This window comes from Zeugodacus cucurbitae, chromosome 3, assembly GCF_028554725.1.
Source record: "Zeugodacus cucurbitae isolate PBARC_wt_2022May chromosome 3, idZeuCucr1.2, whole genome shotgun sequence".
NCBI classification, from domain to species: domain Eukaryota; kingdom Metazoa; phylum Arthropoda; class Insecta; order Diptera; family Tephritidae; genus Zeugodacus; species Zeugodacus cucurbitae.
The window spans coordinates 472,601-493,853 of record NC_071668.1 but is presented as its reverse complement, the minus strand read 5'-3'; the positions used below and the strand labels follow the sequence as shown (position 1 = coordinate 493,853).

Genomic DNA, 21,253 nt, shown 5'->3' with positions numbered 1-21,253 from the left:
ATAAAAGCCACCGTTTCATTACGCTAAGTAAAAAATAATAAAAAATGAACGAAAAATTACAAGCTGTGGAAATAATAAAAAAAAAACATGATACAACAACAACAACAAAATAAATACAGAAAAATGAAGAAAAATACGCAAGTTCAATGTACGGACAGGTTTTTGCACTGCCCCTCTCACCAATTCCATTTTTCAATGAGTAGGGTGTTCGCATTGCATCCAGCGCAGTGACTACATGAATGCGACTTTAACTTGCATACGTATGTATGTATGTCATTACGCGTCGCTGTAAATAAGTAAGTACGATACTTACTTGCTTCTACACGTTCCCCCTACAAGCGTTTTGTTTCTTGTTGCATTTGTTATTTGCGCCTCAAGAGACTAAGTCATACACATATTTACATTCATGTTTATTTGTATGTATGTTTATTTATGTGTGGGTACTTTATGTCAGAGAGTGATCAGTTGATGGGCGAAATCTGTGTTCCACATCACATTTCATAAACGGGCGAAATCACATTCAAGGTTACGACTTAAATGTATTTATTTTTGCAATAGTCTCGGATATTGCGGACATATTTCTTCTATTTGAATTATTTTAACAGATCTTACGGGCTGGTAAATTTATTGCACAGTTTTTCTCTTTACCCTTTGCAGAAAGCTGTCGCTTGTCCCTTGTTTATACACTCTTTAACATTTCGTTTCTTGCCTTTCGATTAAAAATGGCTTCTATTTGCTGTTAACTCTCTGTAAGTATTCGTATTATCCACTACTTGTAGGTATTACTAAGGCCTTTTGTCGCATGCAAGCAACAAACCCCCAGCCAGCTAAGCTAAACCGTTCTTTATAAGCTTCAAGTTGTGGAGCCTGACTAAGTGGAGCTCGTCCTTTGCCTTAATTGACTATGCCACTTAAACATATGTACAAATCTGTATATGAGCTTGAAACAAAGATGCACTTTTCACATCATACCTCACACCCTTTGCTCAATGTCATTTGCTCTCACTTTTCCACATCCTTCATTTCCTTCAGACAGAGGTTCTACTTTTTATCATTCGGTTTTCTGCTTAAAAGAAAGTCCTGCAGAGATGCTGGTTGGATGGAAACATTCTCCTCTAATAGCAGGCAAGTTGTCTCTCTTTGAACTATAAAAACGAGTATGAATATATTCAAGATTTTCGAGAAAATATGAGACCCATTCTCGTTTGGGAAACTTTTATTTGCCTACTAATGGTAGGTTGACATGAAATGTACAATTCTGGATAAATCTTATTTGGTTATATAAAATGTTATCATGGCTTGATCCTAGGCAAATGTCATAGTCAATAGTTATTAAATTAAATAATGATTGATTTATTATTATTGTATTATTTAAATATTTATTGCTTAAATTAAATCACTCGACACTGACGCATAATGACTAGATTACATATCCTGATACATAAATGTAGGCGAACTTGCGGAGAATATACACGCTCCATCATCATGTTCATCCAGCGACAGCCCCCAACTTCTATCCTGCACCATACTCGAAGGTTTCACCGCTATGAGTTGTTCGTTCACTTCCTTTCATTCGTCCGCCCGTCAAGAGGTCGTCACTCAATTCTGTAGCTAGTACAGTTTGCCATATAACCTTCCACTATTGTATGCAGTTGTGCGCCTGCCGCCTCTTCCCGTCCATCAATGCGCTCCGGCCCCTGACTGGCATTGCAACGTACTGTATTCGTCTAATTAAATTTTTGCAGTAGTGCTCAACGCTGTTGATATTCTGCATTTTCACATTTCCACTATTTTCCTACTTTTTGTTTTTAAATTGTGCATCTCGCATTACTTCTGCCCCACAACCACATCTTTTCAATAACTTTTCGAGTACAACCAACTTCCGAACACTTCCCCTTCTCAACTTTCCAAAGTTTTAAAAATATCTGAAATGGTAATGAAGCCATTGAGAGTTTATTCGCATACTACGAGCACATATACGAAGCATACAAAGTGTGTGTGGCATGAGTGCGTTGGTTGGTTGGATGAGCGAGAATTTAAACAATTTTTTATTTTAAATAAATTATGAATTCATCTTTTTAGGCGATGCAGTAAATTTTAACCAGAAGTATTATCACGGTATACATTTCGCAATTAGCAATACAAAAGATGGTAAAAAGAAAACAATAAAGCGTTTCGAGAGGCAACACATACACATCACATACATACACATTCAGGCTATTCGCCTCATTTCGATGCTGCTTATTTTAACCGTGGCACCACAAGCGTCTAGCCCACAATGCGCCAGCCCCGTTAACATCGCAACCAACTTCACAACTTCAATCAGATTTCACAAGAGACAGTTAGGTGGCGGCTAGGTGACCCCATTCCATCGCCCACTTCTACCTCCATAGAATCGTCGTTCAACCACAAATTCGCCAATGTGAATGAACTCTGCTTAATTTCTCGGTTTTTCATTGTAAATGGACGTGGTAAACAAGAGTTGTGAAGGGTGGGCACTGCCTTGGTGGCAGTGGTGTTTTATCTGCATTTTGTCAATCTTTAATTGAAACACTTTCTGCAACAAATCCTAGCGGATGTCATTGCTCCCACTGCAATTAATACTTATTTGCATTTACTCAGGCTCGTATATACCTAATTGCACATATACATACACAGGAGCATATACTCGTAGAACTATGAAGCACAATTTCTTATATTTGCGATATCTGCTCTTAATTGGCTCGTGGCTGTAGCTCAAACGTCGGTAGCAGAATTGCAGAATTGACGAATGCCATTTTATCCCACCTAGTTTACTGCTTTCCGCTAATTGTTTATTTAGTACTCACCATTTTCCCAAATTTTGGGAATTTTGCGAATTTTCCTACTGAAAAGCATTACATAAGACAAGTCGGGGATATTTATTGATGTTGCATTGAATAATTTGCGATTGTGCTTTTATTTATTTGATATTTTACGTCTAGGCCATAGAAGGAGACTTTATGTGCGTGTCTTTTGTGTTGGCAGTGTAGCTGACTATTTGCTGATGATCTGAAGTATTTGTTTGCCGGAAATGATTGTATGTGCGAAAAAGTTTTACATCCAAAAAAAGGCGAACGAACACAAGCTCTATGAAATGTTTGTACATAAAACCTGGCTTAACCGATAATTTATGTACAAATTCTATGTGCGCTACGTACGAGACTAAGACTGGGCGCGTCGTCATCACTGACCTGAATCATATCGTATGCCAAAGAAACCGCGATTTATCAAATATTATGTTTATACATTTGTGTATACGTTTGTGCGGACACATGGCAGTGGCAGGATGCCGCATTCGCTGTGGCTACAGAGTAGTAGCCGAGTGCGACCGTCTGAACTGACCGTCTGCTGTCTACAAGCATATGTCTACCCCATGTTGTCCGTGGTGACAATAAACAGATTGCTGCTGTTATGTGCCGCATAGAATCTGTTGAACGCTACGACAGCAACGCTGCTTTCGGAGTAAAGCCAAAATGCAATGCTGTTGAGGTCAATGCAATAAGAAACTCACCTTCGCCTTTTCTGTTCGGTCTCCATGATTGTTCGAAAGACCGGCTGTTGCGGCTGTGTATCTCAATGTCAGCTTAAACGTTTCATTCCTCAGAAGTTGCGCTGACGTTGTACGTCGTACCCATCTGAACATTTACATTTTAGCTTTTGTCGGTTGTCTTTATGGTCCTTGATTTTTACGACTATTGCGCCTAATGGGTCGTTAGTGCTCAGCAATACTAATATTTCCCCGTTTATCTATTCTCTAGCCATTTAAGACGACATGGCAGCAGAGTGACGACACTCGATTCACCAGCACCTCGAGTCGGAGACGGAGTCGCCAATAGGCCATGGTTTAGAAGTTACAGTCAACCGCCAGCAAGTAATAAGCATAGTACTGTTACGAACTGACAATAGCGTCGTTGTGAAATAAAGTAGCGGTTTTTGAACACTAGTTTTCAGCAGCTTCTAGATTTTATAGCATGAAATTTATTACGTTTGTTTAGAAATATTATACTTTCTATATCGTATACATAAGTATGTATATCTCTTTGTCGGATATCAGCAAAACACTCAAAATGCCAAAATGCCATTATTATATTAAATCAATTTTTTTCGGGAATTCGGGAATTGTGCCTTATGCTCAATTACAATGCCATTTGGTTATTTATTTATGTATTTTATTATTTAACATTTGTAAATTAACTATTTATATTTAAGATTGTGAGGTGAAATAACGACTCCTTTTGTTTTCATTGCAGCATGCATTACATGTAGATGATGAAATGCTCACATCTCAGTTGGGACATCCACTGTCAAATATGACATCGCTGTCACACCAACAGATGTCCAATATGACCGACAAACAGCGCACCGAAATGCTTGGTATTCCAACGAAGAAAGCGAAGGGTCTAGAAGAGGCCGCTGCCTATCAGCTGGAATATCAGCACTATCAATCGCTTATGTATGCGCATTGTGCGCAGCAGCAACGGATGGGCTCGATGTCGGCGTTTAGACCGTGGGCTCCGAAATCTTTCCTACATCCGGCTGCCACTTACAACGCTGTTACCGCATTCTCCACACTACCCTATTTAAGTCAAGAACCACCAGTGTTACAAAATCCGGAAAGAGTAGTGCGTAGCACAGATCGGGAACGTTTCGAGCGCACCTACCAGCCGAATGTGGCTCTTGTGCCCCGCAAGTGCGTATTGGCTAAGGATAGGGAAAAGGAGCAGCGTGAGTACCGAGACCGAGAAAGAGATCGCGAACGCGAACGCGTTGAACGAGAGCGCGACCAGGAGCTTTCGAGAGAACGAGAGAAACGTGAGCAACACGAGCACGAGAGGGGACGAAGAGAACGAGAAATACAACAGATTCGACAGCAACACTTGCTGCAGCAACAAAGTCTGCATCAGCAACAGCAATCCGCACAAGAACTTCAAGAACAGGCGCCTTTGACAAATTTGTGCCCCACTGAACTGAAAATAAAGCAAGAACGTGCCAATACACCGAATGAGATGCCGCAGTCTCCACCCTGTACCAATGCCGGTGGGGGCGACGATGAGCCTGCCGAATGCCGTATAAATATACCGATTGGCGATAATGACGCGATTTTGCCAATAATATCGCCTATGTCTCTGACAATGAGCCAACAACAACGAAAAATTTTAAGCAATAATAATGGTAGCAGTAATAGTAATAGTAACAGCAATAGTAATAGCAACAGTTGTCATAGTGATGTAGACGCTATGCATCAGCTACAGCAGCAACTTCAAGAGCAGCAGCAGCAATTGCAACCTCGACGACATTCGCTCTATACCTCAAACTCTTCAGCTAGTTCAACATCGTCAACGGCATCTACGACGCCTCCACAGCAACAACTACTGCCTGCTCACCTGCCTGCTTCGAAACAATATCAACAAGAACACAGGCATGTTCAAACATTACCACAATCGGAGCAGCAAACCCGTCTAGCACAATCGCCACGCACGTGCCCTCTATCTCCGACCGATTCGCACAGTTCTCAAGAATTTTCGGGATCGAACGAGATCACCTCATCCACATCACCTGCCCCTTGCAACGATAGCAAACACATTAGTGGTGACCGTGGACAACGCTTTCTTCATAGTCGAGAAACTGGCCGAGATCCACAAAATCAGCCGCTTATTGCTACTGTGAATCAGCATGCCAAGCTTCTGCCAACACCAATAACTGCAAACTTTACTGCCAGCAACAATATTAACCACAACGAATTGCACAGCCGAATTCGGATAAGCAAAAACTTAATCAATCGATCGAATATTATTCGATCGCCAACACCTCCGCCATCACTACCTCCAACAGCTGCACTGTCCCAACTCCATACGCAACAAGAGCCAAATCACACTTCACAACAACAACAACAACAACAGCAGCTGCAACCCCAAATGCAAGTATTGCAACATCATCAGCAACATTATGAATTTTATAAGCACAATCAGCGCGCTTACGATCAACAACGTCAGCAGCAACAACAGCAACCTCTATCAACAATACAACAACAACATCTCCTCATCCGCTCCCAACAAAATGTCCATCATGTAAAACATTCGCCTTCACAGTCTTCTACCACAACAGGGCTAAATTTGAGCACCCATTCCACGAAAGTTGCACAAAATCGGCAGGAATCCCAACTACAACACTCGTACAATGGACTGCCTTACGTCGGTTCCGAATTCGAGCTGTCCACTGACACAGACGACGACAGTGTAAATGGAGAGGCGGATAGCAGCAATATTTTATCACCTTGGGATATGGCAGTTGAAGCACTTCGTGACACTGGGCCCAAAGAACGAGATCGTGTACTCGGCCTACTTCGAAAAGTGTTACACGAAAACCAACAAATACGTTACAGCAATCTTCAGCTCAGCGAAATAATACATAAACGTGATACAATGATTAGAGAACTTCGAGAACAACTTCAGACTTGTCGACACCACTTACAGATTCTCAGTTTACAAGAACCTCCCATTCAGTCGAATGGTTTGGACAATAGAGACGGGTTTCAAGATGAAAAAGTTCGCAGCTTACCACTGAAAAAATCATCATCGATCAAAGGAGAGAACGATTTTGTAAACACCAGTATAACTAAAGAAACTGTCGATGGCAATAACGGTAATAAGTCGGGAAATGATCAATTCAGCGACAGCGAAGATGAAAAAGAAGTTCCTTGCAACAGTAAGGAAAGCGATTATGATGACGATAATGGGAGTGATAAAGAAAGTGAGAAGGCCGATAATGCTGTTAATACCGTTGATCATATCCGAAGTAGCGTAGACATTGAAGAAAATGTGGATGAGCCAGCGAACAGCAAAACTGATGTGAATGAAAGTGATATAGGTACACAGCCGCAACCGAAGCGTTCTAGAATCGAAAGTGGCAGTGAAAGCAATGACAGCTTAAACCACACGTATGCAGCAAACACAGATACTCCATGCCATTTAGTTGAACATACATCACAAGGAAATAGTCATGATCCTAACATCGATTCGGAAGATGAAGCTTTGTTAGCTAATGAATTGTCTGATTATGGCACCAAGTGCTCAAAAAATAAAAACAAAGCTTACACGCAGATGAGCGATCCTGATATGGGTGATGACGATGCGGATACTAACCGTTTTACTGTTACAAATGCTAGCGGCAGTGATACAAACTCTTCCGATGATGACGGAGACGAAATCAACGTGCCCTTAATGAGCTCACATACGGTAGAGAAAGACGTTCAGGCGCCTCACAGTAGCTCCCTGGGGATATTACCAACAGCAAATACGCCACTGTCGCCTCATTCTGCCGCAACCGCTGGACAGTTGTTCGACAGCAGCAGCAGCAGTGATGAATTATCTATGAAGAAAGCGCAAATGTCAGCCTCTGACGCCCTTGCGAAAATATCCGAATCTGCGGACGATGGGGACGAGCTGACAAAAGTAAAAGAAAAGACAAGGTTCAACGAAGTTGACAAACATTTTCAGGAAGATCAAGATAGCGCCGGCGCTAAACTGAAAACTAGTGAGAACCGTGTAAATGTAAAATCAGGTACATTAAGCATTAAAAAAGAGCAGAATTGTGCTCGCGGCGGAAGACTTATTAGCAAATCTAGTTTGACGTCCGGGAAGTCGCTTGAAGTCCATAAGACTACAAAATTAGGCGATGAAAAGTTCATCGTGAATGTTAAGGTCAACAACAACAACGACATATGTAACGATCAGGTGACCCGAACACCTCTCGCCACAAAGGCTAGCAAAAAAGAAACACCAACAACAAACACCGAATTATGGGTCAAAGAGGAGATAATATAACCGTTGCAGTGCAATAAGACTGATAGTCGGCGCGTTCGAAGGATCTACCATAGAGTACATTAAACCAGGCCAATACGATGGGCTGAGTTGAGATGAGTTCTGAGCTCTTTTTGCATGTGCTAATGTGAGAATACATTTGCAGTACAAGTGCAAATACATACATATGAGTTTGTATGTATGTTACATATTTACACACCCTTATTCTGCTTCGCTTGTGAACAGTACAATTAAACAATTGTAATGTAAATACTCCAAATACTCACATATGGAAGTGCTTCTCTTTTAATTGAATTTCACCTTCTATGTAGCAGCTTGCATGCTAAAAGCTTTAAAGCTTGTCACAAGCTCACAAATCAAGAAGTAAGCTTTAAAGGATTTGTATGCGCTTCAGCTTGATTTTAATGTATTTCACAAAAACGGTGAAAAGAACTTACTGTTGACAATTTCCTTAATTTAACACATGCAGTGTTTGTGGCATATTCAAATATTTAAAATATATGGACCGATTACATTCGTTAAGGACTTCTGTGTCCTTTTTTCGTCACACTGCTAAGAAATTGTTGGGAAATAGTTAAATGACAAAAACTTAATGCAATCATTTAGATTCTAAGCATGAGGAAAGTCAGCGGGAACACAATGGAATAATGTGTACTCACATTGTACACATAATTTGTTTTAATATCAGTGGTTTTCAATAAGTATTTACATTTTCCAAAAATTAAATTAAATTAAAAAATTCTAGTTCTTCGCTATCTCATGTGAGCCATTTTAATTTTTTTCTTAAAACCTGTTTATTGTTTGTAATTTCCCCGTATTACGAGCACCGTCTCCTAGTAATTTTCCTTTATTTTTGAAAATAACTATTCTGTAATTTTTTGTTAGTCTGTTTAAAGAGCAAAAAATGCATACAAATATGTATATAAGTATCTATATAAATATATTTACTGAAACCAAAGCTTTAAAAGGAATTCAAACAAAAAAGAAAATTATTTAAAAAACCTATGTACATACATATACATGTATATTTTAAATATGAATTCAATATTTGTAAGTAGCGCTTTTGTTCATTTAGTTTGTACATACATACATATGTATATGAATAGCAATGTTATTCAATAAAAATATATTTAGAACCATAAAGCACACTAAGTAAATGCTATGCACACATTCATACATACATACATACGTAGGTACGCTTACTTGCTACTGTTTTCCAATATCTCCTGCTCTATTTGAGTTCAATAGGCACGCATAGCAATTTACATTGGATTTTCACCATTTTTGTATGAATTTTCTTCTTTTTAAAATTGTTGAAAATTAATACGGATATGCTCTATGCTGTTGTACACTTAGCCCTAGAATTGTTAAATATTGATTAAAAATGTTAGGTAGATATGATTCTGCTTACATGAATAACATGAACGTATTTATAGTATATTCGTATAACCTATATTTGTTTATTGTGTTTGAAACGAAAACAAGCCAGATAAGCCCACCAGTTAAAATATAAATCAGTTTTGAGGAAGAACGCATGTATCTATAATCAATTAGTGTGGATATATTTTTTATTAATTGAAAAATCAAGTAACAGACACAAGCAAACAGAAATGTATGTGTTTAGTGCAGACATATACATATGTACATACATATGTATGTATATGTTAACTCATAGTTATGTTACTCATAATATACATATGTACATACATACAAACATATAGAATTATTTCTAATTAGAGATATACATATGTGCAAAGAACTCATTCAGTTCGTTTGACATTATTTAATTGTACAAAAATTGCTAATATTTTTATTTAATTTTATTTAGTATTGTTTATAATATTTATTTTAGCATTAGCACGCTAATAACCATATCTACGATTCTGCCTTCCTTTTTTGTGTCTATTTAGTCACTCTATCGTTTTTTTATTGTTATACATATTTTTCAAAAATATTTTGTTGTCTTTTAATATTCGGACCAAATTAGAATTAAATTTCAATAAACTTGGAACAATTCGTGTGATTTTGTTTTGTTAAAAAAGCAAAGAAAAACAAAAACCAATTTGTAAAGATTTCTAAAATCAAATAAGTTTGTTAATAACAATTAAGTAGTGAAATAATATCAGCCATTTAAGTTAATGAAATAATATAATAATAATAATAACAATAACAATATTAACAACAATACCAAAAAGGTGCATAATTACAATTGCGTACAAGTTCTGCTGTCGGAGTTGAATTACTCCAACTCCGATGAGGATTTATGTAGAATAGCACAACCAACATAACCTTTAAAGATTAAGATTGAATAGGTTATCCTTGTGTAATTTTGTACATCATTAAAACGCAAACAGAAAAATACTTAAGTATCCAAAATATCTACTATAATACATACACATAAAAGTTTTGAAAATTAATTATCTATAGTCGGCTTGACTGTAAACATATTGTATGTAGGTACGAAAAACAACACAAAAAAAAAACAAAAACAATAAGATTACATTACATTGAAAAGATGAATGATGACAGTTAAGAATTTGTGTTACTGTAAGCTTAAAAAGAAATTTCAAATTTACTGAAAATAAAACTACAATTATTTGTAATAAGTTGCGTGTTTTATTTTGTTTTGCCAAAAAGTCGACGGTCACAATTTTTCATGTTCAAAAAAGACGAAAGACACCTTTAGCAATAAAGAGATCGAACTTCGAAATATAATTTGAATATTTCACTTTTTATTATAAAGGGATATGATTAACTTTGGACCAAAAACAAACAAATGCATTATAGTAAAGTGTTTCGCGCCTAAACTTGGATTCGGTGTTAGCGCTAATCTAATTCTCTTTATTGCTTTAAGTGAACTACATGTTATATTTGAGGAAATTCTTTTGTTTTCAAGGATATACATATACACAGATTTGTATAGATAAGTACGCACATACAAATACATACATACATATGTAGTAGGGAAGGCGGCGCGTTGACGGTTTGTTAAAAAGCTATGTGTACAGCTATGTGTGTATATGATAGAATGTTTGTATATATGTATTAGAAATACAGAAAAAATATTTTTACTTTTATTGACACTTCGTTTTATAAGGCATCATTGTTAATCCTTTATGTACAGCTCCAATCAATAAACAAAAGAACCGATGCAATAAAGCCAATCATTGAAGAGTTGTTAAATCTGGTTACATTTACTTAAAAATATATATATATATATGTATACACAACATACTCGTTATGGAGAGTCGGTGGAATGTGTTTAAGTAAATGCACTTGATGCGAAAATGAGTATTGACCGCATAATTCTCCATGACATTTTTATAAACAAACTTACTGACATTTAGTACCGTAATTTTTATACGCTCGAAAGCGAATTTCTATGATCAAAAAGCAAATTGTTAGATTGAAACCTTTATAGATTAAATATTGCTACAATCGTTTAATGTAACACTTAAGTAAATGAAATGCCAAAGACCTCTCAACAACAAAACAAACCAGGAGAACTGGGTATTAAAATACATACATACATAAGTATAAATAAATAAATAAAAAATATGGAAAACAATAATCATTATTTTTATTTTCTAAATATTAATATGAAAAAAACAGATAACATTGTCGAGTAGCAATGTGTTCACTATAATATTCGCATCGCATAACTACTCCTTAATCAACAATTTTTAAAGCAAGAAGTGTACAAATACTCTGATAATTAATCAAAGAACTATAACCAAACAATAAAGAATTTAAGAACATACATACATACATATAATGAAGCGGATTAGTAAAAAGTGACAAAAATATATAAATGATTTATCTTCAACGTTAAACAGTTTCATATTACGTAGTGAATTATATATTATACATGCATACATACATACATATATCACCACATGAAAATAAACGAACGGAAACTTAATATACAAAGTACATGCATACATAAATCGATAAACAATCCCCGTGTGACGATTCAGAGTAGAATGTTAAGATATTTCATAATAATATACGAGTACTTAATAAGGATATGAATTTTTGAAATGTACAAGACAATGATACAACCAATAAATAAATAAATAATAAAGAGTATTAAAATTTGAAAATAAGTGTAATTTGTGTTTCCATTTGACGTGGACGAACTCTTCCTCTACACATTGCCTATACAGAGTTTAAATTTCGAATTTTATTTTATTTTTAAAGACAAATCAACCTTTTATTTGAATATGTCAACACATTTTTATTTAATTTTCAACATTGAAGATCGTTGAACTATGTTAAATATACAAAATACGCCTATGAGAGTACGTTGTACCCATTGCTTATGGTATAATATGTAACTTAAATAACTACAGACATTATAAATCGAAACTACATTAGGTGTGTTGGACAGAGAAAACTTCTCATTAATTGTAAAGAAATAGCATATATTGTGGCTTACATAATTCGGAATGCTAATTTAGTTATGCATTCAATACGCAATAAAAGGGTTAGTGAATGATAAATTGTGCAGATTTTATGTTTTTCATTTGCGAGAAAGTAAGTAAATATGTTTCACAACAAATGACACAATCCATTTTTATGACATCTAAAAGTATTCTATATTAATTACGACAAATATGTGTATCTTTAGTTGCAATAACTTCCATTACCAGTGCACCGTTCAATATACAAAGTACACGTGTATGTGTGTGTGTACCTACAATCGCGCTTATTTTCATAACTAATAATTGAACAATTATACTTAGAAGTCATACAAACGAGTTCACAATCTTATGCAAATCTATATTTAATGGGGTCTGTGTACATAAGGCACAAGACGCTTTCCTGATAAGTTGTGCTGTAATCATTATTAACTGTTTTATGTACATATGTATATTAATTGTATTTTTGTTTTTGTAATTCGTATCTTATATTTCCTCAATCCGATTTCCAGATACATATATATGCCTATGTATCGAAAAGAGAGTTCAGAATGTAATTTGCTTGTATCTGTGTCTATATCAAATTTTGACGAATCTCATTCCAAAATTGATCGATCCCATACGATTTGCGCCATGACTCATTTGGATAATTAGAGAATTATATAGATCATGAGAGTTCCCCAATCGGTGCGTTTTGTAGCCACAAATCGTGTATGAAATTGTACAAATTGTCGCTGACGGCCACCTGAGGAAGAGAAGCAGTGACACTTGCATTTTTTGGCTTCGAAAAGTGAGACATGACATACCTTATAGGGCGTTGGATTGAGTGTGCGTTTGTGATCATTCCGCAGCGTTTTAAGTGAAATTTTTACCTTTTCCCGCACCTGCTCTAGCGTAGGCAATTGTTGTGAAATCTTACCGTCCTTCCAATACACTTTGTACAGCAGCTCAACATGGGAGGGGATTACGTAAGCCCGCTTGGACTCCTGGAAGGGATGACGGCATAAAACTTTCTGACCAACACTTGGTGGCGGTTCCGAAACCTTCTGCAGCAAATCAATGAGTGCATGCCCATCAGCACTGTATAGTCTGTAACATTTGAATGTATATGTATGTATGTAAATAATAATATGGCACATCCATTTGCAATGTAACGCAATGTAATAATACCTGAAAGCGTTCTTGTGTCCCGGCATTGTGACTTTTTCGACGTCTTGACTCAATTTAATGCGTGGCTGTCCATTTATTTCAACTAGCTTGTACACACAACCAAGAGCTGGCTGTCTTTGACATGTTACTGAAATATACATTTATTGGATTATTGATATGGTTAATATGGTATACCCTAATACTATTGCATAAGGCATACTTCCAATGTTAATGAATAATGAAATGTAATTGCAGACACCGAGCTTACCTAAGTGAGTACCGATTCCGAAACAGTCAATTTTGTGGCCTTGTTCATTCAAGCTGAGAATGGTGTCTTCATTGATGTCGTTCGATGCAACAATTGTCAGTTTGTTGAACCATGGCACCTTGAACCGTTCGGCTACCTTTTCGAATGTTTCGCGTGACAAACAAGATAAATAGGCCAAATCGCCCGAGTCGATACGAATACCAACTGCATGATAACCCAAATCGTTTAGCGCCAAGGCAACAGCACAGAAATTCAAAAGCCCGCTTCTATGGATGGATTCAGTTGTGGGAAAAGAAGGAGCAGAAAATTACAATTACAAACATTATGTGACACAGTGAAATTGAAATTTGCACATTGTCGTGTATTGTTTCGATATTGAATTAGTTAGGTACGCTAAGTTAATCAGACCGTCCCAATATTGACCAAGTCGATATATTTATACACGTATGTATATATGTTTATACAAAATCGGGTTCACTGAATCTGATTGATTTTCGACGTCGTTTTTTTTTTATAAATATACCGAATTCAAGTCTTCTACTCCATGAAATGCTTATTTATGTAAATATATTTACCGACCGACATTGGGCGATATTTGAACGGTGTGCAGACGATCGTTATAACTACTTTATGTATGTATATTTGACTTCAAGAATCGTGCTTTTGCATGTCTGGTTGCAATGCTCAAAAAGTAGCGAAGGAGTGTCTAAAGGTGAAACTATTCGCTGCGTTTGCTTCAAAATCGGCAAACTACAAGCATGACCGGTTACAGTGTGTCGGATACTACATATTTTTTCGTATATACTTGTAAGAGTCTGTAAAGGTGTTTGTGTTATTACCAAATCGCGGATGCTTATGAAAAATATGTGCAGATAAGTAAGATAAGTCAACTGTATTCCAAATATACAAAATAATAAGTTGCATAGTACTACTGTATGACCACACGGAAGCTAACTAGGAAAACAAAGTCAACTGTAATTAAAATGCACAAGAACACATAAGCCATGCAGTGTGCTCTCTCGGACACAATTTCACATTTTTTCTTTTCTTTAAATGCGGTTAAACAAATGGCGGGGATAGACACGTGAAAACTTGAACAACACAAAACAAATGTGACTTTTCGTCCATATGAGTATAACATGTACCTGTTCGTCCTGATGCGGGTAAGACATTCATATGAAGATGTTCATAGGTATGCACCAAATTAGCGTCGATATTTTGTTAACAACAAATATGTTTGTAAAGAATATGAATTTTTGTTGATGACTACACGTGTGTGTATGTATGTAGTATGTATGTATGAGGTGTACCACTCTTGAACATTTACTTTAAGCTGCATATTACGCTTTCACACGTAATATGTGCATATGCGAGCCGGCGTTCTTCCGTGGAATGCACGCACATACAAATGTACATGGTAAAGCTGTGTTTCATGTGGCATCACGCCTAATGACAAATGCATTTTTTTCTTGGTGTACTTATCTAAGATATATGTATGTATGTATTTATGGATTTGGGTTTACATACCTCTGCCAAAATAGTGCCGGGAAGTCATTTATATTTAATTTTGAGGTTTCTCGGTTTAGTAGATCGTTATGTGTCCAAAGGAAACCATAAGTATTCTCACTATATTCACAATCACATCTGGACATGTATGTAGTTTAGGTATGCATGCGTAAATACTTATGGATATGTGCTTACATATATGTATGTATGTAGAAAGTGGGACACTGGTGATTAACAATATAATTTATAATTTAAGTAAAAATTTGAGTTTGAACAAATGTATCTTTTAAAATTGATATATGTATGTGTGTATGCTTTTGTGTAAATGATTGTAATTTCTTCAGAAAAATTTACTAATAGAACGTAATACATATCAATTCTAATTGAAAACTTTTCACTCCGTAATACATTTACATATTGTGTATTTTGCCATGGGCTTTGCTATATCAAAATGGATCCAAACAAAAACGTATGGTCTCACGCATTAACATTTTCGTTACCAGTGTGATAAATAGATGATATCATGGAACTCCCAGCATGTACCAATGTATGTATGTACGTATAGAACGATTGTGTTTTTAGGTTTAAAATATCAATTGTGAAAATTTGAATTTGAAAAAACAACAAAATACATTTTCCAATATACATACATAAATTCTTGTGTAATGTTTAAAAAAATGTTTTTTTTTTAGAATGTAAAACCGTTACAATTGACAGCAGCATCGAGTAAATGTGTAAATGCAGCCTCGAAACTTGAAGCCCTGAAGTATTGTATATATTACTTCACTATCATTTAATAATTTTAACTAGATTTCCATTGTTTACATACATTTGTAATATTGTATTGGCCCGAGGTACGAATTTGATCACAAATATATAATAATGATAAGAATGATTTGAGAACGCTCTCGAGAGTTTTAAAGCCTTTTGATTTACCTGAATGACTTCGCGACATATTTTGGCAGATACGCGTTTGGAGGAGATGACGTAAGAGTTTGATTATTTGTTGTCTTGTTTCTAGAAATGACACTAGGTTTACCGGCTGAATTTAAAGACGAACATGATTCATCTGCACTAGGGTCCAGTGGTAATGCACCAACACATGGTCTTCCATTCGTGGTAACTAGATTTGCATTTTTTGCTTGCGCGTCATTTTCAGTCGTACATCCGTTAACAGTCTCCTGCAGAATGTTGCCGTTAGATTGTGACAAGTTCATAGGATTCGTATCGTAATGGTTTGTCACACTGTTGTCTTTGCTTGACATCGAAGCTTGTACTTTGCTGTTAAATACATTGGTTTATACGTACATATATGAACTTATCTATTTCGCAAACTAGTTAAGCTAAACACTCAAATAGCGGGACAAGACATAATAACACACATTTTGACATGAAATATGAAATATGATAAAGTTTGCAATTTTTCCTACCCGTATTGAATAGGCATAAACGAGTGAATGATATAATGGAATATATATGAATATAATTATGGTATGAGGATGTGCATTATTGGTACTGTTTGTATTTTGCACTTATGCATACATACATACGTCAATGTACGTACACATGAATACTTGAATTTGTGTTATCTTTGACTTTGGGTAAAACTAAATACCATAGACAGTAATAATATATGTATAAAGTTAAACAACAATAATTGGTAAAATTGTAGTTCCGAGAGAATCTGCCTAGAAGCGAAATACCTCTTAACATCGTACGTATCGACTAGGGCCATGAATCCATCGGGAAACGCTATTGCATAGGACACCATTGCTGTCAATTCACCTTCGCTGGACTCCTCCTGTGATACATCGAGCACATGTGCCAATGCTTGTCGATGCCGCACAGCGTGATCCAATAGATCACCAGTTATACCTGATCAAATCAATTCAAAGTATGCCAGTCAAAAAAATAAAAAAAACGGTTATTTGAATGCCTCGATATACCTGTTGTCTTGTGTCTTAGCAGACGCGTTTTTAACTCCCCAATGCCAGAAAATGAAGTGATATAAGCATGCGCATGGGTGCCCTTAACAGGAATATTGAATAGCTTTCCTGCCAGCACGTTAGATGTTCCATCAAAGCCCCCTTTAGAAGAAAATGTTACAAGTGTTTAATAAATTTGTAAATATGTCTCTCGAAAAATGTCTTGCTTGTATAACCAGTGTGAAAAATTCAAATTAATAATTATTATTAAACCTTTCCTTGCACAATACCAACTCACATGACCAATTTTGGTAAAACACAAACAGAGAGTCTATATTTTCACATGGAATTAATCCGTGATATATTACACAACAAAAAGTAGAGAATATTTCTATAGTATTACGCATAGTCCTTTCCTAGCAGTTTTCATACGTCAGACATGAAAAATAGCCCGACACGAAATGGTACGCTAATTGAGCAAAACAAATGTTTAAATATGTGTATGTGATGCTTGCGTATGCATGAATATTGCTTTTAAAACACCTTTGCATTCGCTTTTTTCTGAAGGAATTCAATCATACAAAGACACTTCTTGTTGTTTATTACCTTGAGTATTGCTCAATAACACCAATCGCAAGGGTATGAAATACAAATTTACATACATAGGCATGCAGAGGCTCATGTATTTGCGAGCTGAATGTGTGTGAATATATGAAGTGTTAATTCACTCTTGACTCATGCTCCTTTATATACATACATACATATGTGTATGTTGTTATGTTGTATTGCAGCATATTAAAGTGATTGCATGCAAACACATCATCAAGCAATAGTCGAAAAATTATTTGCGCTGGGCAAATAGTTGAAGCATTTAAATCAATGAAACACCTGTGTAGGTGATGGATCTATAACATAGCACTTTTAATTGATTATTTATAATAAGCATGCGATTAATACCTTGGCAACGTACCGATTTGACTGCAAAATTATTTCTTATAGCCAATATTCATCGACTATTTATGTGTACGTAAAAGGTAAGACAACTCTCTACAGTATTGCATTCGAATAAATGTATATAAATTACCCGTGTAGGAATATTTTGATGCCGATAGGCCTCCATCAGGCCCTTGAGCACGACGTAGACCGAATTCCAAAAGTTTCACATGTTTTCCAGCCACCATACGATAACGTGCAGCATTCGTGGCCATTAAACTTAAATGATAAAAACAGAGAATTTGCATGAAATACATATATATAAAGATATGGCTATGCGAACATTTGAAGCATATATATATATATATATATGTACCTCGCATAATTCACCAACGTCAATAATGTTGTTTCCAGGAGTTGCACAATTATCAAAGGTCCTTCAACTTTGATTATGGGTACCCTATTTCATTTAAAAACAAATATATAGTACACATATATGAAATCTATATATATAAAGCTATTGTTCTTTATCACAAAGTTCATTGTCATTAACTTATGTACATATATTCTCATATAATTACAAATATAAATGTACGTAATGTTACAGATAATTAAATTAATAATTTTTTTTCATATTTCTACTTAATGGGCTATGGTTATAAAAGCAAAAACAAAATAACATATGCCATGTAAAGCACTCAGGAGCTTAAAGTTATCACATAAAAATCAGAGTTTAATTGGTTACCTTGGAAAAGCCACTGTACCCTCATCGATGGCGTATAAAGTAACATCTTTTGCTGTTAAACTGGCTAAGTAATCGAAAAATTCATTTTCTACACCTTCCGGTAATGTTTGCTTTAGATAGTCAATATCTGATAGGGAAATTATGCTCAGTCTATTTATATAAATAACGCAATAGATTAGAATCCTTACCGCTATCAGAATAGTGGAAGCTATCTAAAAATTTTAAACATTCTTCCAGTCCAGCAAATATGGTAAATTCTCCATGAAATGGATTCGTTCGGAAGAACAAATCAAACACAGATTGGTCATCAGTTTTACCCGACTTCCAATAAGCGTATGCCATCGTAATCTGATAAAGATCTAATAAAACAAATTATTTATTAAAAGTATATTCCGACATAAAAAATGGATAAAAATTTTCCATACAATATTTATTATGAAATACATATATAGAATTGATGTTTCATCATTAGGGGAATATAACAAATCATTCAGCCGCTGACTCACCAGTTAAAAGAGGCTGAACAACCCCATTCTGATTCATGCGTCCACGATCCATAAATTGACCACCCGAGTTGGAACTTTGCAGTTGACTCATCTTGATCCCTTATTTTTTTCGTTATGAAAATATCCGCATGCAAAACTCTGCTGAGGACGTTTTTTTTTAAGATTAAGGATGTAGAGTATAATTTATTGACTTCAATTTAACGAACCTTTAAATATATTTTTATATAAAAACTTAATAAATACAATTTATGAATTTAATAAAATTACAATAACGTAAATAGTCTATTGGTAGAAAGGATCTTTATGTTTAGTAAAAATCGTTTGGTGCAAATTAAAATGAATTATATTTGAAGAACCAATTGTTCCATAAAGAGAAATATTATTCGTCCAAATTATTTGCTCGGTACACATATCAAAATGCACTTACAAGTAGTGATATTTTTATTCCTTATTCAGTACGTAGTGATATTGTTACACAATGCTAGCATTCAATATCACTTCACAATGTATAGATAAATAATTTATTATTGAAAAAATATATAAGTATGTGTACTTACATTATTTTAATTTATGAAATTGAATTGAAACAGATACATACATATGTACATATGAATATATGTATGTACATACTCTTATATATTTATATTTACGTGACTTCAATAGAATAAAAGTATTATTATTTACAAATACTTGTGTTTGATTATTCATAAATATATATGTACATATGTAATTAAAAGAATATAAATTTGACACAGAATATTTGTTTGAAGAGTCCCATCGAACATTACGAGTTTTTCTTCAAAATTTAGAAAAATCGTATGTTCTTAAAACATATCGTGTTATACGTATATTAATACCCATTTAACGTTATTTCAATTTCCTTCCGCCCATTTAGCTGTATGTACGAGCACTCAAACGAGCACGAAATTTCACAACAAAACGGTTGTACTGGAAGTTATCGCATCACCACCAAGATTTGTAGATATATTTGATATTTACCGAAGAATACTTCTTACTACTTTACTATATTTTCTAAATAAAAATACTACAACTTATTTGGGTCTATTGTCTTATCATGGTTAGAATGCATAATTACTTAAGGCTGTATTTAAGTATATACACCTGTTTAAAGTTAATTATGCATATACACAATCCACATTTGTATATTTAAAACTTTATGATTATCCACCGGTATGTTTATAACTATTCATTCACTGCACTGTTAGCACTAAATAAGACTATGACGACTTTTTAAATTTATAACCCCAATTTTGTTTATTTTGTGTTACTTAGCAGCGACAGTAAAACGTTCATACAATGTAGTAAGCATTGCATTGGCTTTGCTCGCAGTGCTTCTAAGAGCGTTAAACCAATCAAAAGTGAGGCACATGTGAGGCGCAGCTGAAGGTTGCATGAAGGTCGGAGGGAGATTCTCCTGTCTACTAGTTTTACATGATATTTTAATGATTCAACTTCACACATAATTGTAATCGTATATGATAAAAACACCATACAAAATTCCCACAGGATAAACAATTGAAAAAAAAACACATTTGATCAATAATCTATGAGTACTTGTCTTAACATTTGAGCATCACGGTCTTACTGGTTTATTTGAAGTACTTTATAACTTTCAATTATTTTAAACTTTATATGGATATCCTTTTTTCTTAAACACTTTCCAACTTCCTTCCGTCACAAATTCGCTACTAATTTTCCCTCGTAAGAGAATGTTATTTCTGATAAGAACAAATGTCTAATGTGTTTATATGTATGTATGCACAAACACATACGATTTATTAACAATATTCAATCTGTCATATCTGACACTTGACAAAATATTCACCTAAGCCGTTGTCGATAAAGAAGTATATTGTTTTTATTGTCACAATTACATTCTTTAAGCTGGCCACAAACGATGAACATAGACGCTCCTCGGCTAATCTCCTCAACACAATA

General features: G+C 35.1%; 2 protein-coding genes across 10 annotated transcripts in view; one reads left to right on the top strand and one right to left on the bottom strand.

Moving 5' to 3' along the window:
- Nucleotides 1-12,779, top strand: part of LOC105209644 (uncharacterized) — a 64,401-nt gene extending 51,622 nt beyond the window's left edge. For all 4 annotated transcript variants that reach the window (XM_029038762.2, XM_011180161.3, XM_011180163.3 and 1 more), the window contains one exon: nt 4,272-12,779. In XM_029038762.2, coding sequence (XP_028894595.1) covers nt 4,272-7,844 — 3,573 coding nt within the window. In that variant the 3' untranslated portion in view covers nt 7,845-12,779. The remainder of the gene's footprint in view (nt 1-4,271) is intronic.
- On the bottom strand, nt 12,053-21,062 carry LOC105209645 (nicotinate phosphoribosyltransferase). 6 transcript variants are annotated; one of them, XM_011180166.3, is made up of 13 exons: nt 20,870-21,062; nt 19,295-19,500; nt 18,977-19,147; nt 18,789-18,915; nt 18,420-18,503; nt 18,195-18,322; nt 17,132-17,272; nt 16,889-17,060; nt 16,122-16,466; nt 13,680-13,945; nt 13,433-13,559; nt 13,069-13,351; nt 12,053-13,007 (listed from the first exon to the last, which is right to left on the bottom strand). In XM_011180166.3, the coding sequence occupies exons 2-13, from the start codon at nt 19,383-19,385 to the stop codon at nt 12,930-12,932; spliced, it is 2,013 nt and encodes a 670-aa protein (XP_011178468.1). In that variant the 5' UTR covers nt 19,386-19,500; nt 20,870-21,062; the 3' UTR covers nt 12,053-12,929. The 6 variants fall into 6 exon arrangements, with proteins under 6 accessions (XP_011178468.1, XP_011178467.1, XP_054083628.1 ...); XM_011180165.3 differs by having other exon boundaries at nt 20,901-21,060; XM_054227653.1 differs by having other exon boundaries at nt 19,295-19,432; nt 20,901-21,060.
- Between the last annotated feature and the right edge of the window lie 191 nt (nt 21,063-21,253).